The sequence below is a fragment of the Nannobrachium achirus genome, assembly GCF_963921795.1.
Source record: "Nannobrachium achirus genome assembly, chromosome: 1".
NCBI classification, from domain to species: Eukaryota; Metazoa; Chordata; class Actinopteri; order Myctophiformes; family Myctophidae; genus Nannobrachium; species Nannobrachium achirus.
In genome coordinates this window covers 27,014,750-27,032,060 of record NC_137810.1, presented here as the reverse complement: position 1 = coordinate 27,032,060, position 17,311 = coordinate 27,014,750, and the positions used below count along the sequence as shown (strand labels likewise).

Here is a 17,311-nt window from a genome sequence, read left to right as displayed (position 1 = left end):
CATCATTACTTGGGCTTTTACACAGTGACTCAGGGTGGAAGAAATATGCAAAATGGATGCCATATGAATTTGGTCAGTGGAACAAAGAAGGACATGGAATTGTATATTTCAGATCATTTAAGGCATTAGGGCATGTTTAAAAAAAAATATATATGTCTCACTTACTGACATCATTTGTACTTGTCAAAAGCTACTAACTTAACAATTTGCATACCGGTATTCCTACATATACCTAGTAAATAAGCTGTTTCTTCAAAATGGTAAAGGTTCACTTAATTTATACTACAAATATCACAGCAGCAAAGCATTGGAGATGATAAAATGACAAACACTGAAACATGTGAAAGAATTAAGAAAGGAACAATAACTAGGTAACGTCTTATAAAACACCTTGCCTCAAAGTGGTGCCTGGTGCACTGCAAAAGCAAAAATGAACAAGACTATAACTTGAAAATATCACAGTTCAGTGAAACCCTTACCCACAACACCTCCACCCCCCTCCCATGATTCCACACCCCTCACATGGGAGTCACAGCCGTCTCCATCAACCTTCAAATGACATCTTTAGTGTTTCGCCTATCATCCCTTTGTCCCATCTTGTTTAGTGTACCCCAACTAGGGATGCAACTATCAATTATTTTCTTAGTTATTATTCTTTTGATTAATCAAGTAATAGAGAAGTGTGACACAAGTGTGACACAAACAAATTTGTATACAAGCTGCCGCGCTGCGAGCTTGTAGATCTGCTATTTTTGAAAAATCTTGAAAATCTTTGAAATTCTTTGAATATTTTTTACCCGATTCTATAAATGTCTTCTAAATCCTTCTAAGGTTAATGGGTTAAAGTAGTGAAGCCCATAACTGAAGCCATTATCAAGAGCATTATTGGAGTAGTGGGGAGAACAGCATAGTGTTACATCTAGTCTTCTACTGGCAGTGGAGAGGCTGAAGCATTAGCTTTTATTTCAGCTCTTCTCTTTCCTTCTTCTACCAACATATACTGTATAGATTACATACAGCATTATGTGCCTCTCTTAACCCCATACTCTCCACTCTCATCCCTGCATGACCTCCGACTAACCATAGAACTCACAGTGGCTGGAGCATGATGTTTGGATCTAGCCATAGAACTCACTAACCACAGGACTCTGAGGCGTGCGTGTGTGCGTGCGTGCGTGCGTGCGTGCGTGCGTGCGTGTGTGTGTGTGTGTGTGTGTGTGTGTGTGTGTGTGCGTGTGTGTATCCATGGTCTTTAATTGTCCATATTCATGACGTGACGTCTTTTGTCATTTTAGGTTGATTTTACGTTGTCATGTCTAAGTCATGATCAGTCCATGACTTAGAATAACATTCACTACGATTGTCCACAGTTTAATAATATTAATACATTTTCAATGCAGGTAAACATTATATAAAAACAGCTTTCTTCTGCAGCTGAGTTTTTAATTTGATGTTAAAATAAATGCTCCTGACCTGCATTGAAAGCAGATGTACATAGTTTGCCTTTTCTCATGGGTAGAGCATTTGTAAACTACCCACTACCCAGTGACATGGCCCTCCTCATTAGCACTCCTTTTACTTCTGTCATTTTGTATTCCTATTTTAATTAAACAATTCGTTAATAAGCAGGATGCAGAATGACAGTGAATGGATGCCATCAGGTAAACGCAAACATCCCAGATTTGATCTCTGCAGGCCCTGTGCAGACATTTATGGCACACTTTGCATGGCTAATCATGTTTTAATTTTACTGGACTCATTAGTGAAGCTGTATACATTATGGGTTTCACTCTATCAGGAATCCTTAATTTATACAACGTCGTACAATGGTGTCAATTGCCAAAAATAGACAGTCTTGAAGCTCACAACGTGTCGTGAGTCGTGACGTCTTGTGAGCTTGTTGTACGATGAAGTATAAATCAAGTTTAAGCTGTGCCCCTGTCCTGTCTAATAGTTCTGTGTTCATGTGTGATCAACATGTACGAATCGCAAGTTTGTTGTGTGAGTGCATATGCCTGTGTGTGTGTGTGTGTGCGCGTCTGTTTGTGTGTATGTCTAGTATGTTTGTCCCAGCAGACACATGTCCTTGCATTCAGAGGAGAAGGAGGTGCAACCCCACTCTCCTGTTGCTCCTCCACTAACCTTGTTTGTCATGGTTCCATTCATCCCATCCATAGGCCATGGAGCGCTGTGGCAATCGCATGTCTTCGCACACCGAGAGCGCCAGTTTCTTGCAAACTTTAACAGGACGGTTGCCCACCAAAAAGGTAGAGCCAATTTGCACAGGGGGGAAGAGCCAACCTCTTGACCTTGACTCCCCATCTTGTTCAAGCCTCCTCCCTTGTTTTGTCTGTGGATGTGTGCCTCTGTCGAGTCTTGTCGGATGCCGAATGTCTCTGTTCTGCCTCTTGTTCTGAATGTATACGAGTGGGCTATGATGAGAATGCATACCTGGTGTCGGGTGCAATGTTTCAGTTCATAAAACTTCAAAGGAATGAAGAAAAATGCACTCTTGCTTCACCAGATTAATGATGTATGACTGTGTTTCACTGTAGGGGTTAATATATTCTATATAATCTTTATTAGCCGAGAGAGACAAGTGCATTTTCATCATGTCTTTAAAGTGATATGAGTGTTGCACATAAATGTGAATCTTGTGTGTATGATTTAAGTTTGTATCACTAACTTTAACTCCTTATGGATGATGTTTTCTTTGTGAAATCTCACTTTTTCTTTAACCAAGACACCCTTTTCAGTTTTGCGAAACACAGGAGCACTACTGGATTGTATTTTTCTTTTTTTCTTTTTTTCATAGATTGAATAGATCAAGATAGATAGATAACTACCGTAATATGTTAGTTATGATTAATTGATTAGCATTGTTGATAATTGGGGTTTGATGGAATTCCTTTGGGTTTGACACCTTTCTTCTAGGTTAATGTTACACAGTTCACAGAGAGGTGTTTCTAATTTGACATGTAGTCGTAATCAAGTTAGTTTAATCATGAAACCATAGAACTCTGCTTATGATAGTATTACTCTATGTCTATGCTGCTTTTCCATATTGCAGCCTAGCACCACACCGCACCTTATGGCTGTGCATAGCTCTGGTCCAGAGCGTCAGCTGCACTGACGCTCTGACAGGCGGCAGACTAAAAGACTAGACCAGGATTTCTGTACCCCTACGGGGGCTCAACTTCAGTTAAAATAAACTAAACTACTTTGCTACTCACTTAACCAAAGATAGTTTTGCGTTGTTGAAAGTCTATTCTCCGCGGTGGGAAACCTCTCAGCACCCCACCCACTCTGTAAAAACATTATTTTTGTCACGAAATAAAACGTGTCTAACTCGATCCAACTCGACCGCCGCTTATTTCCGGGTTGTGTCTGCGGTGGCCCCTGGGTGGCTCGAGGTGGGTGTGTTTTATTTCATGACAAAAATAATGTATTTACAGAGTGGGTGGGGTGCTGAGAGGTTTCCCACTGTGGAGAATAGACTTTCAACAACGCAAAGCTACCTTGAGTTAGGTGAGTAGCGATTAGCGAAGTAGTTTAGTTTATTTTGACTCAAGTTGAGCCCTCGTAGGGGCTGAGAAATCCTGGTCTAGTCTTTTAGCCAGCTCCTTTGTAATGTAAGTACATAGGTGGAGATGCGTTGCGTCTTATGTAATGTAAGTGGCCAATTGTCCTGTACACCAATGCAAAGCATCTGTGCAGGCAGTACTCCAGCTATACAAAATGGACTAGGTCTGTAAACCCAGACTGTAAAAATTGAACCAAATGGAGGTTACTGTAATGAAACTGTTTATTAACAACAAATGTAAACAAATCACAGCAAATTGAGTGCAAAATATACATACACTGAGCCCACTTTGGCCCGAGTCCTTGTATATGGAAATGATGGCACAAGCAGGTGGTGCGGTGCAGGGACTGGTGGAAACGCAGCATAATAGTACTTTATGTCATGTAAAGGTAACACATTTGAAACCCCTAAAATAAATACAGTAGCTTTTTTTGTAAATATAATGAAGATCCACTGGATGAAGTAGACGGTTCTACTTTTAACACAGTGCCTCACATTCTTTCTCTTTGCCTTCCTGCCTCCCTCCATCTCCACCAGCTCTTCCACGAGGAGTTGGCTCTCCAGTGGGTGGTGAGCAGTGGCAGTGTCAGGGAGGGTGCTCTCCAGCAGGCCTGGTTCTTCTTTGAACTCATGGTATGAAACAAGACTACTGCAGCGTACACGTCACATTTCTGAACAAAATGCAAATGGTTACAATATGTGCTGTGTATAAACAAGTTATGGTTATGTCCGGGTTTGACTTCAATCACCCCCACCTATTTCCAGTATTTGTTTTTGAATTGGACCACATGTCCACTCAAATGAAGTGTTCAACTCCCTGACCTTAGGTGAAAAGCATCATCCACCACCTGTACTTTACCGAGCGACTGGAGTCTCCAAGGAAGAACCGTTTCCCCGAGCGTTTCATGGACGACATCACTGCCCTGGTCAGCACTATCGCTGGGGACATCGTCTCTCGCTTCCAGAAGGTAACTAATGGCACAATCCAGCTAATCTGTCCCATATTAAAAAATGTGACTTGATTCCTAATCTTGTGTTTTTGGTCTGAACAGGATCTAGAATTGGTGGAGAGGCTCAACACTAGTCTGGCTTTCTTTCTCAATGACTTGCTGTCAGTCATGGACAGAGGCTTTGTCTTCACTCTTATCCGGACATACTGGAAACAGGTGGGAAATTACACACATTTTAAACTTTTCTAGCCTTTATAGACCATAACGGACCAGAAAGATGCGCACAATGGAGTACGAATCTCCGCCATGAGGCACACCCCAATAATACTACTTAAACACTTAACACTGTCTGATGCAGTAACCTACAAACTACTCCCGTTTATGGAATACCTGTTGGACTTCTTGTACCTGTTCACATTCACCCGATGTCAGAGTACCCAGTGCAATACCCACTACCATACAACCTGTTGACTGAATATGGAAATACGTGGATCCCTTTTGTCTTAAAATAAATAACATGGTTGCCTTTGACCGATTTAAAAGATATTCAGCTATTGAATAGCTGTGGACCGACGCGCATGCACACATAATCTCATTCGGTCTGGCGGAGATGAAAACGGGAAAACTACCAAATCCTTTTTTTTCTCCTTCAAATTCTCATTTAGTTTTTACACAGACTAATTTCCTTTCTTTTTCTTTTTTTATAAAAAAAAAAAAATGTGTCAAAATGTCTTAAAAAATCACACCAGTGTGAACTGAGCGGTGGTTTCCCCCCCCCCCCCCCCCCTCCCCCCCCTTCCCCCCTGTGTGTGTGTGCGTGTGTGTGCCTGGTCTGGCCTGGCCTGAACAACAGCGCCCCTCCCTTAACATGTGTGGTCAGAAAAGGTTACTGCAGGCTACAGACAGACAGACAGACAGACAGACAGACAGACACGCAGACAGACATACCCACACACACGGCCACGTATAGGAGCGTTGTGACCACCGCTCAAAAAAAGGGACATAACATGTATGATATTAATGAAAATGCAGTGAATGTTACATGTTTTTGACACAATAAAGTATATAATATAAGTTTATATGACTTGGTGTGTGTGTGTGTGTGTGTGTGTGTGTGTGTGTGTGTGTGTGTGTGTGTGTGTGTGTGTGTGTGTGTGTGTGTGTGTGTGTGTGTGTGTGTGTGTGTGTGTGTGTGTGTGTGTGTGTGTGTGTGTGTGTGTGTGTGTGTGTGTGTGTGTGTGTGTGGGTGGGTGGCCATGCCTAATGTAATCCTCTCTGTTTCTGCTCATCTCATTCTCCAGGTGTCCACAAAGCTTTACGCTCTGCAGAACCCAACACTGGAGTCTTTGAGGCTGGACTTCCTGAGGATTGTCTGCAGCCATGAGCACTACGTCACTCTAAACCTGCCCTGCAGTCTGCTCACACCACCTGCCTCGCCCTCTCCCTCTGTCTCCTCAGCTACTTCACAGGTCAGACGGACACAAAGAAGACACATGCAAAGTCAAACGATGTGTCAACTAAAAGTTTGCATGTATAAACAAATCACATGTATATTGTCTTCATTTCTCTCCATACTCCACATACAGAGTTCTGGGTTCTCCACTCACGTCCAGGACCAGAAGATAGCCAACATGTTTGAGCTATCTGTCCCCTTCAGAGAACAACACTTCCTGGCTGGCCTGGTACTGGCTGAGTTGGCTGTAATACTGGACCCAGAAAATGACGGGTTGGTATACTTTGACTGTGTGTACTTACTTACAGGCCAGCTTAGAGTTGTTAGAATGTAGAACCGAGGTAATGTAGATTCTGGGACATTTAGGGATATCTTAAGGTTTTCACCTTGTAAGGACAGAGCGGAGTCAACAGACATTGTTCTGTCCATGTACTATAAGACTGTTTTTGTGAATGTAGGGGTGTGAGTGTGTCCAGAACCCTGTTCCATTAGAACTGGTTGTCATGCACAGGGCCAATGAGGGACCAGTATATTGATCAGATATGTGTGCATTTCTGAGTGTCTATGTATTGAGTGACTTGGCTAATTCTTTCTCTGCATATCTCCTTGTCATCCTTGCTCTGTGTTATAGGATGTTTGGGTTGCATAAGAAGGTAGTGAGTGTGGTCCATAACCTTCTGTCCAGTCATGACTCGGACCCGCGTTACGCTGACCCCGAGGTCAAGGCCCGGGTTGCCACGCTCTACCTGCCACTCATTGGCATCGTCATGGAATCTCTGCCACAGCTCCATGACTTCTCAGGTGGGGTCAGCTACAGCTTATCTCCATATTTGTACTTTTTGTGTTTTTTTCGTGAATTAATGTCCTACGTGATCATACTACAGCATCGCACAAAAGCATCAAAAGTAACAGATCTGCAAGCTTGAAACAGTTTTGGACATAATGGGTTTCCACTCGACAGAGACAATATACATGCAGTTATAGTTTGTACCTGTAGATTATAAATAAATAAATCAGTAGTTTCATTATTATAGTTTCAGTAGGTTCTTATTGAGGTGGATTGAAACATGATGATGCAACAATGCAAAATACCTTGAGCTATGTAAATAATTGCAACTGTACTGGTCCTTCTGTACATACTGTAGCTTGTCCTTTGGGAACCAAAAGGTTATCATGTGACCTGCCAAGGCCGTTGCTCTGTGACATAATGTTCTACTGACCTGAAATGGCCTCAGTCAAATTCATAACTTTTCTCTTTGTCTCCTTTAACCTACGAGTTTAGTACATTTGTCTTACCCAGGCCTCCCTTAAGCTTGATTTATACTTGGTTGCCCATCGGAGTTGCGCACCGAAAATGTCAGATCTCACAATGTGTCACATTGCGAGCTTGTAGATTAGCTGTTTTTGGAGCATGACACGATGCGCAGGCAAATAGAAATCAACTAAAATTGAACAATTGCTCCTGCCAACAGAGTCTCATAACCAGTGGGGTCGGCCTGGTGGTCCGCAGGGGTCAGCTGCTGGGGGCAACGGGGAGGAGTCAGAAGGGGACCCCAACAGCATGATCAGCCAGACCGTCGCCATGGCGATAGCCGGCACCTCCACCGTCCCCCCGATGTCCCGACCGAGCAGCTTCGTTCTCAACCCACAGGTAACTGTTTGGGCTGTAGAGGGAAGAGGCCGCAGGGAGACAAGAACATGAGATGCAGGGCAAATCGTACGCTGTATCAAAGCTTATCAGACCTCTTCTGTCTTTCTCTCTCTCTCTCCCCCATCTTTCTCTAACCCTGCCACCACTTTCTCTCCCCCATTCCTCCTATTATTCCTCTTCCTTCTCTGCTGTTGACTGCGTCTGTCTGTCCTTCCCTCCTCCCCAGGCAAGTCGCCAACATGGTACCTTCTCAGCAGAGTCTAGTCGCAGCCTGTTGATCTGCCTACTGTGGGTGCTGAAGAACGCTGATGAACTGGTCCTGCAAAAGTGGTTCACAGACCTGTCCGTGTCCCAGCTGAACCGCCTGCTCGATCTCCTCTACCTGTGTGTTTCGTGCTTTGAGTACAAGGTAACATCGACAGCCTTTTGGGTGGGGGGTTCAATTGTCTTTTGAGGAAATTCATCAGTAGACTTCACAGTTAAAGATCTGTTGCAGTAGCACAGTCCAGAAATCAACCATACAATATTTACATTACATACAATTCATATTCAGTTGTTTGATGAGTGTTGGTGAAGTGATTTGTTGAGATATCTCCTACACCATACCCGTTTATCTCCAATATTTCCATTTCCAATTAGAGCCTACAATAATCTCTCCCTTTTATATATCACAATCTCTTCTATGCCACGCTGCATGTTTGCTTAAATTTTATGTTCCTTTTGCTGCTATGAATTGGGTTCTCCTTTTGCTGCTTTTGCTGTAGGTTCTCTCTGCTCTGTTTTGCACGTTTCCGTGCTACACAGCAAAATCCTCAGAAAGTAATAAAAACTAAGTGTGTACAAATGGAACCAAAGGAACCCTTAAGCCATTTGTAACTGTGAGACTGTACAGATCCATTTGGAGCTAAATGAACAGACAGGATTTTACCGTGTAACTAACCTGCTTTTCTTTGCCTTGCCTTGCTGTGTGCTGTGCTGTGATATTAACTCGGCCTGCTGCTGTGTTCTCTGTTCGTCCGTTCATCCTCTGTCGCCTCGTGGAAACAAAGGCCCATGTTGTGTTCACCATGCAGGGGAAGAAGGCGTTTGAACGCATGAACAGTCTGACTTTCAAGAAGTCCAAGGACATGAAGGCCAAGCTGGAGGAGGCCATCCTCGGAAGCATCGGGGCGAGGCAGGAGATGGTCCGACGCAGCAGAGGAGGACAACTGGGTGAGAGACACCAGTGCACAGAACTGTCCACAGTCCTCCTCTGAGGAACTGTCCACAGCCCTCCTCTGAGTCACAGAACAATTTGACAGAAGTGATCTGTAGAAATGGTGCCATCTTATAATGACCATTAGTGAGGACCAATTATATGAAGTTTGTATGAAGGTTGAAAATGGGTGATGTTGTACTTTAAGCCTTAATTTATACTTTGTTGTGCATAATACATAAGCTATGTCCCCTTCCTCGGGGACCAAAAAACAAGTTTCCCTTTCTATCTATACAAAAATGTGCACTCGTTTTTTGGGTTTAAATATAAGTATGCACAGTGCACACACTCATGCACGCTCGCACATACTGTACATGAAGACCAAGCACACACAAACATGCACGGTGCATATACATGCCCGTACTACCAGTCAGATGTACATGTGTACGTGCACACATACAGGGGTGTACAATACATTGCAAACACAGACAAACATAAACTCAGACCTAGAACACAATTCACTCTCAGTATATTAGTGCATTCTTACACGTCGTGCACACACAGTATGCATGAATTCAGATTATGTACATGAAAACACAAGCGTTGAAAGTAAACCTGGTCTCCATCCTGCAGAGAGGAGTCCTTCTGGCAGTGCGTTTGGCAGTCAGGAGAACCTGCGCTGGAGGAAGGACATGACCCACTGGAGACAGAACAGTGAAAAGATGGACAAGTATGTTAAAACAGACCAGCCACTGAGGAGAGTTTAATCTTGATGTATTTTGATTTGAACCTGACATGGTCGGGGTCGGCCCGGGTGGCACAGGGGCAGAGTTCCTGGGGACCCTAGGGGGTGGTAATTGCCACCTCCAGCTTTTGCATTCAATTGGAAGAAAATCAGGTCTTTTAATCATATTAACTCCACCTCTGATTCTGACTGATCAATGTGATTTTAGACACTCGTTTCTATCTGCAACCATACATTCATCACTTTAAAACTGCCTTCCCTATTTTGTCATTTGTCATATTATGTCATTACAGGCAAAAAAGAAAGATAAATTGACGATCTACAAGCTCATCGCATTGTGATGCGTTGTGAGCTTGTAGATTTTGAAATCGGGGCTTAAGTGGTAAATCGTTTTGCCACTCTCTAGTTTTTTTTATAACATAATGCCTCTGACAGATACTATGAATAATAGTGTGTTCCTCCATACATATACGTCCTCATGGTGAAACTCCTCACTGTCCGGTGAAAAGAAGCAGCTATTGACTTGATCTGTATCAGTGGACACCCATGCTCTCATTGTAAACTCCTCATATGAAACAATGCACTAAAATACAATAACATTCATCCAGCAATATCATTCTATCTCTTGCACTGTAGATATTGTGTCCATTCATCACTTTATTATAATACTTCCTCCTTTTTAAGCTGGTTTTACAATGAAACATACAGTACTAAAATGTTGTTCTGCCACAAAACTCGAATTTATTCATTTAAGAGGTAAAATATTGCCCCCTTTTCTCGCTGTTTCGCAAAAGGTTATACAGGTTTAAAAGGGAGTCTATTTTTGTTCCTTTGTCAATCGGGCCTGTTTGTGTTGACTCACTCCTCCCATGTGTTCTCTCATGTTGCTGTGTGTGCACATAGGAGCCACAGATCAGTCAGGTATTGTATGATCCACGTCTGCAGTGTGCTGCATTCAGTTCCCTCCTGCTTTATGCCCCCAGTTTATGGTGCGTTCACTTGCATGCGGGAAGTCGGGAAATCGTCACAACAAGCATGAAATGAATCAAAGATTGTCAACAACATACTTCCCCACGCACAAAACCGTTCACGCTGGCTCCAAACGTTTCTGGGAACTAGGGCATCAAGCTCCCGACTCGAGAGCCAGTGTGAGTGCTTTAGCAACTTGGAAGTGTTCACGGAGACGGTTTCATTTCTTCCCTGTTTGACCTCCCGAATTTCCCACATGCACCTGACTGCACCATTAGAGAATCCCCGGGCCTGGTTGTGACCCTCCCTTCCCCCCCCCCCCTGGTGGTAACAGTGCTTCTCTCAGGGCTTCTCTGGTTGCAGTGGGTCTGTTGTGCTTTTTAACCAGTGTGCTTCTCATTCTGGGGCGTTTGGTGTGCTTCTGTAGCTGAGGAAGGGCATAGTATAGTCGGTGGAAGCTGTTTATCATAGATCAATGCTCATGTGTTTCCTCGGTAAGACAGTCTGATGCATATTATTTACCAGCCACTCCCTGGTATGCCATACCTTAGAATTTAACCATTTTAAGACCGTAAAAAACGATTTTAGGTCTAAAATGGTTGGCCCCGGTGTGTAAACCATAGCAAGGAAGTGGTCGCTTTGTCCAAATGCACTTTTGCAAAAGTGACATCCTCCATTAGTGCCTCCTTTAACCCTAAAGCTGAGTGTCGTTAACCCCTTGCGCACTCTGCTTCTTAACCGCCTGTTAAGGGAAAGTGATGGGTTTGGGATTAGCTGCCATCTGTAGCTATGGAATGTGCATCATTATTGCTGTGGCTTGTTTTGGACCGTTTTGAAAAGGTTGAGGACTGAGCCCTGCAGGCTAAGAGAGAGCATCTTGCTACCCAACAAGGCCCGAGCCCAGGAGGTTAGGTGTGTAAAACTCCACATGAACAGTGACAAAAAAAACAATTGCTGCCCAATGAAAATCTCACATCACCAGTACAGTAGGTCTCTCAGGAATGGAGAAAAAATATCTGAAATATGACTTGGTACTGTAAATAAAAGAGTACATAAACCTCCTGTTTATAAATGGAAATAAACTGAGGTTTTTATGTGACAGCAGTGGTACTAAAACTCACTCATATTAGCATTTCTTTCTTTTTATTTTATTCATTGCTCACAGAGATGCTCCTGCCCGTGAGCAATGGCTTGGATGTGCTGGTTCTAAAGGCCATTGTGACATTCAAGGATAAACAGTCACTGATAGGGACAGAGGGAAAATCTGACACTCCTGTTTGTTTGTCAGGACCAGAGCAGAGTTGGAGCATGAAGCACTTATTGATGGGAACCTGGCAACAGAGGCCAACCTCATCATCCTCGACACTTTAGAAATAATTGTACAGGTATACAGCACACACACACACACACACACACACACACACACACACACACACACACAGATTCTGAGTCTTATCAGGGTTCCCACGGTCATGAAATTCCTGGAAATATTTTGAAATTAGAAAAATATTTTTCCAGTACTGGAAAAGTTTTGGAATTGATCAAGGGTCCTGGAAGGTCCTGGAAAAAATAGCTATGCATTGTCTTTGGTTATTGATTTTGTTAATACCTCTGATTACCTCTAATACTGCTATTTTCACAATAGAAACGTGTTCTTAAAAATTCTTCAACTCTTAGTGCTCGTCAGGGTGCCGGGTCCCCAGTTAAAACATGATTATTTCGGGGGTCATAGCCTGAAAAGGTTGAGAACCACTGGCATACACTACCTGTCTTTGGGCATTGCGCATAGGAGTAAGCGACTTGTTATTGAGCTGAATTATTGTTATATAGTCCTGGAAATTGGGTTAAATATTCTGGAAAAGTTTTGGAAATCAATTGGTAAAAATGTGTGGGAACCCTGTTATGTCTTATTCTCAAGGATACATAGTGCAAATGGGTACATGGCAGGTGGGAACTCTCTTATGCGTGTTTGTCCATGATCATGCCTTCTAACTGTGTGTGTGTGTGTGTGTGTGTGTGTGTGTGTGTGTGTGTGTGTGTGTCCGTCCGTGTGTGTCCGTGTCCAGACCGTATCGGTGACGGAGTCCAAGGAGAGCATCCTGGGAGGTGTGCTGAAGGTGCTCCTCCACAGCATGGCCTGCAACCAGAGCGCCCTCTACCTGCAGCACTGCTTCGCTACACAGAGGGCCCTGGTGTCTAAGGTCAGACCACACGGCACTCACTGCTGTGCTGCCAAACACATTCATTCTCTTTCACAAACTGTGAAAGATGAGTTCCAGCCAGCATTAATCTATGCATTGTAATGCATTTTGACTGCAAATAGTCATGTTGGGGTGTGTGCGTGCGTGCGTGCGTGTGAGTGAGAGAAATACTATTAATCCATCCATATATTTGGCATTTATCTTTTCTACGGAACAGAATTTTTCATGGAAAGACGGTTATGTTATACAAATAATAATAATCCACAAGCTCGAAGCGCGCCGTGAATTTCAATCCTGCAAAGTAAATGTTTTGGACATATGGTGACAATATACAGTATATGTTTCAGTGTTTTATTGGTGTGTGTTGGTGTGTGTGTCCAGTTCTGTATAATATATAACATGTATGTTGTGTGTCCAGTTCTGTATAATATATAAGTATGTTGTGTGTCCAGTTCCCTGAGCTGCTGTTTGAGGAGGAGACGGAGCAGTGTGCTGACCTGTGTCTGCGTCTGCTGAGGAACTGCAGCAGCAGCATCGGGACCATCAGAGCGCACGCCAGCGCCTCCCTCTACCTCCTCATGAGGCAGAACTTTGAGATCGGCAATGTGAGTGCAAGCCTTGTTTAGGGCTGTCACCATTATGACATTTACTCACATTGTGAGCTTGTAGATCTGCTATTTCCACTATTGTGGTTGAAACTATATTAACATTTCTCAACATGGAAACGATATTGACGATTATGCAAAATAATTGCGATTAGCTCAAATAATTGTGATTAGACGATTATGTAATATTTGTGACAGCCCTGGCCTTGTTCACAACTTTAAAAAGGAACCCACCTACTTGTCACTCTTTTCACACACGCTCTCCTTTTTGTGTGTGTGTGTGTGTGTGTGTGTGTGTGTGTGTGTGTGTGTGTGTGTGTGTGTGTGTGTGTGTGTGTGTGTGTGTGTGTGTGTGTGTGTGTGTGTGTGTGTGTGTGCGCGTGTGTGCGTGTGTGTGCGTGCGCGTGCGATCGCTTCTCCAGAACTTTGCCAGGGTGAAGATGCAGGTGACCATGTCCCTGTCCTCGCTGGTGGGGACGTCGCAGAACTTCAACGAGGAGTTCTTGCGTCGCTCCCTCAAGACCATCCTCACCTACGGCGAGGAGGATCTGGAGCTGCGGGAGACCACCTTCCCTGATCAGGTACAGACGGAGACCGTAGGGATTGATTGATTGATTGATTTGATTATGTCCTTTAACCACTCTCAATGGTGAAAACAGGAAATCGCAAAGCCATAATATACAGTATATTGCTGTGCGTTGTGGTCCTGTAGATTTTATATTTTTGCTATTCATTGCCTTGTCAAGTTAAATGTTTTATTTTTATCGATGGATAAATGCCCTGCGATAACAAAACCGATTGATGTACTTTTTGAATACAATGGTCTCTATTGCGTTCTCAGGTGCAAGATCTTGTGTTCAACCTCCACATGATCCTGTCTGACACAGTGAAGATGAAGGAGCATCAAGAAGACCCTGAGATGCTCATAGACCTCATGTACCGGTAGGAACACACACACACACACACACACACACACACACACACACACACACACACACACACACACACACACACACACACACACAGGAAACCCACTTGTCTTAAACTAGCATAACCATGTTGTGTGTACTGCACATGTGCGTTAAATGTGTGTAAAAGATGTGCTTGGGTCCTGTATTTAATATGTGTGTTTGTGTGTGTCAGGATTGCCAAGGGTTACCAGACTTCTCCAGACCTGCGGTTGACATGGCTCCAGAACATGGCTGGGAAACACTCAGAGAGGACCAACCATGCCGAGGCTGCCCAGTGTCTGGTGCACAGCGCCGCCCTGGTGGCGGAATACCTCAGCATGCTGGAGGACCGGAAGTACCTCCCCGTTGGCTGTGTCACCTTCCAGGTAAAGGCAATATTTTAGTCGACTTTACTCAACGAAAGCTGTAGTGTTTGTGCCAGTGTCAGACCTTGTAAACATCATCCATGTGTTCCAGAACATTTCGTCCAATGTGCTGGAAGAGTCGGCGGTCTCGGATGACGTGGTTTCCCCAGACGAGGAGGGCATCTGTTCTGGGAAGTATTTCACAGAGGCTGGCCTAGTAGGACTCCTGGAGCAGGCTGCTGCCTCTTTCTCTATGGTGAGATATATTGTTTATAGCTATATTATATTATATTTCTTGCAAGAATTATTAACAAATATACTGTACTTACTGTACAAGTGAATCTGTAAGTCATTTGTGCACTGCACTTATTTTTGCTATTAAGGTAATTTCATGTTATTGTTTTTTTATTATCTCTTATTTTATTTAACTGCAATTGTTTTAAAAACACATTTTGGGTTTAATTGAGGAGTATTGAAAACAAGGGACTCCTTGTTTCTGGACCAAGAAGGTGCCTCTTGTCTTCTCATTAAACGTCCAAATCCCACTTTGTCCTGTTTGGTCCCAGGCCGGCATGTACGAGGCAGTGAACGAGGTGTACAAGGTACTGATCCCTATCCATGAAGCCAACAGAGATGCCAAGAAGCTAGCGACCATACATGGTAAACTACAGGAAGCCTTTGGCAAAATCGTCCACCAGGTAAAACCACACACAGTGTGTATACAGTATGTTGTCTGTTTTTTCTCCCCCTTTCTCTCTCTTCATAAACTCCAGCAGACCTCTGGATTCATACAAGAACCAAAACAATATTTTGCACTTAATACATTAGTGTCTTAAATAATAGTCAACCAGAATTGACAGAAGCACACCACACTTTGACATAGACATGTATTTGAGTTTGCGGTCATGGGCAACAAGGAATTGGTATTAAAATGGGATGAAACAATCTGAGATCCTACATTACTGATCTACACGTTTAAGTTAAACATTGGTCCTAAATATTCAATCAACGTTGTAACTTTGTTGAGTATTTTTGCAGTATTTGCTCACATACCATAATTGTGATGCCACTGGTGAACCAAATGCAAGGGGAATCTCTGGAATGTATGGATTTAATCCATACAGTGGTCTTAACACAGATGCAGCTCTGCGTGTGACTATGAGTTGTCATTGTGTTTCCTGTGCATTTTTTACTTAATATTAGTATGAAAGAAAGTATGACATGTTGAGTGCATGTTGGTATTGAGGTGTGTCTCTTGGACTGCTGGCGAGTGTGAAGTATTGACAAAGTAAAGTTAAACTTTTTAGCCCCAGGTTACAGTTTTCTCTGTTTAGCGAACTCAAATTGACCATCAATCAGGAGAACAAGATTCATGACTCTTCGTATAATTCAGAAATAATAACCATGATGCTTTCAGCTAGCTTGGTCGTGAGTAATCTGGATTCACTCCATGGAGACTGGGTTCCCCTGGATGTAACGTTACACAGTGTGTGTGTGTGGGTGTGTGAGTGAGTGTATGTGTGGTTGTTTACATGTCCTGTGTTCTCTTTGTCACACAGAGTACTGGCTGGGAGGTAGGTGGTTCCTGCTTGGCCCCCCCTCTACTATTATCATTATTGTTTACTCTCATCTTTTAATCGCTACCCGCGTGGGCGTCTTGTTGCTCTCTTTGCTGTGTTACATACTGTACATCCGAACCATTAACATCTGCAGACAACGCTGACTGTCTGCTCCCCCCTGGGACCCTTACTGCCACGTCCTGGCAGCCCCCTCCTCCTCTTCCACTATCCTTCTGTTCTTCCTACTCGTACTGTGGAGGAGGAGCTTGTCTCTAACATGAGCGTGTTGGCAGGCAGTTGCATGGGAGCCAGCGTGTGACACTAATGACAAACTGTTCTGGTTGAATGCATCACCCGCACGTCGTCATACTCTCCCATCATTCTGCACGTCAGTCAGACCACTGTCATTCACTGGGCACACTGACACACGTCTCTTCATCACATCCAGTGGTGGAAAAAAGTACTCAGATTTTCTTTTATTTTAGTAAAAGTAGCAGTACCACAATGTAGAAATGCTAGTCTGTTGCAAGTTAAAGTCCTGCATTCACATTTGTTTTCAAGAATAGCCTATCTACAAGCCTACAATTCCACACGTTGTGGGGTTGTAGACCCACTATAGTCGATAGACCAAGTACAAAATCGGGGGTTAAGTGTTTTGGTGTTAAAAATAGAAATCTACAAATTAACTTGTAAACTAAATTAAAAAATTATTGGGGTACAATACTTGCCTCTGAGATGTAGTAGAGTAGAAGTATCAAGTGTTGAAGGATGGACATATTAAAGTAAAAGTACCTAAAAATTGTACTTGAGTACAGTTGTTGAGTAAGTACTTAGTTACTTTCCACCACTGATCTCATCTCATCCCAGGACACAGGGTTCGATTTCAGTGCACCGTTTTAATATGGACAGGGCTCTACTCTCCATTTCCCCTTCAGCCTTGGGCCGTTGTTCACCACGCACCCAGTTACATTTGCCTTTTGAAAACATTAATTAACATTAATGTTACAAACTCAATTTGGGTCAAAACCAGATCCAGTTTCTGAGCCAGCTTACTTTTACATTCAAGAGGGTTCTATTGTCACAGT

General features: G+C 43.3%; 1 protein-coding gene across 6 annotated transcripts in view; it reads left to right on the top strand.

Moving 5' to 3' along the window:
• The window catches only part of dock7 (dedicator of cytokinesis 7), a 77,865-nt gene that overhangs the window by 53,019 nt on the left and 7,535 nt on the right, over positions 1–17,311 (top strand). For 2 of the 6 annotated variants that reach the window (XM_080735441.1, XM_080735440.1), the window contains exons 23-43: positions 2,178–2,267; positions 4,121–4,216; positions 4,411–4,551; positions 4,636–4,749; positions 5,835–6,002; positions 6,120–6,259; positions 6,618–6,787; positions 7,459–7,637; positions 7,864–8,046; positions 8,711–8,849; positions 9,466–9,562; positions 10,481–10,498; positions 11,387–11,458; positions 11,835–11,931; positions 12,613–12,747; positions 13,200–13,352; positions 13,775–13,933; positions 14,194–14,294; positions 14,496–14,688; positions 14,780–14,923; positions 15,234–15,365. In XM_080735441.1, coding sequence (XP_080591567.1) covers positions 2,178–2,267; positions 4,121–4,216; positions 4,411–4,551; positions 4,636–4,749; positions 5,835–6,002; positions 6,120–6,259; positions 6,618–6,787; positions 7,459–7,637; positions 7,864–8,046; positions 8,711–8,849; positions 9,466–9,562; positions 10,481–10,498; positions 11,387–11,458; positions 11,835–11,931; positions 12,613–12,747; positions 13,200–13,352; positions 13,775–13,933; positions 14,194–14,294; positions 14,496–14,688; positions 14,780–14,923; positions 15,234–15,365 — 2,721 coding nt within the window. Of the gene's footprint in view, positions 1–2,177; positions 2,268–4,120; positions 4,217–4,410; positions 4,552–4,635; positions 4,750–5,834; positions 6,003–6,119; positions 6,260–6,617; positions 6,788–7,458; positions 7,638–7,863; positions 8,047–8,710; positions 8,850–9,465; positions 9,563–10,480; positions 10,499–11,386; positions 11,459–11,711; positions 11,806–11,834; positions 11,932–12,612; positions 12,748–13,199; positions 13,353–13,774; positions 13,934–14,193; positions 14,295–14,495; positions 14,689–14,779; positions 14,924–15,233; positions 15,366–16,226; positions 16,971–17,311 lie in introns of those variants that run through there. The other 4 variants (XM_080735444.1, XM_080735442.1, XM_080735443.1 and 1 more) reach the window with 4 other exon arrangements.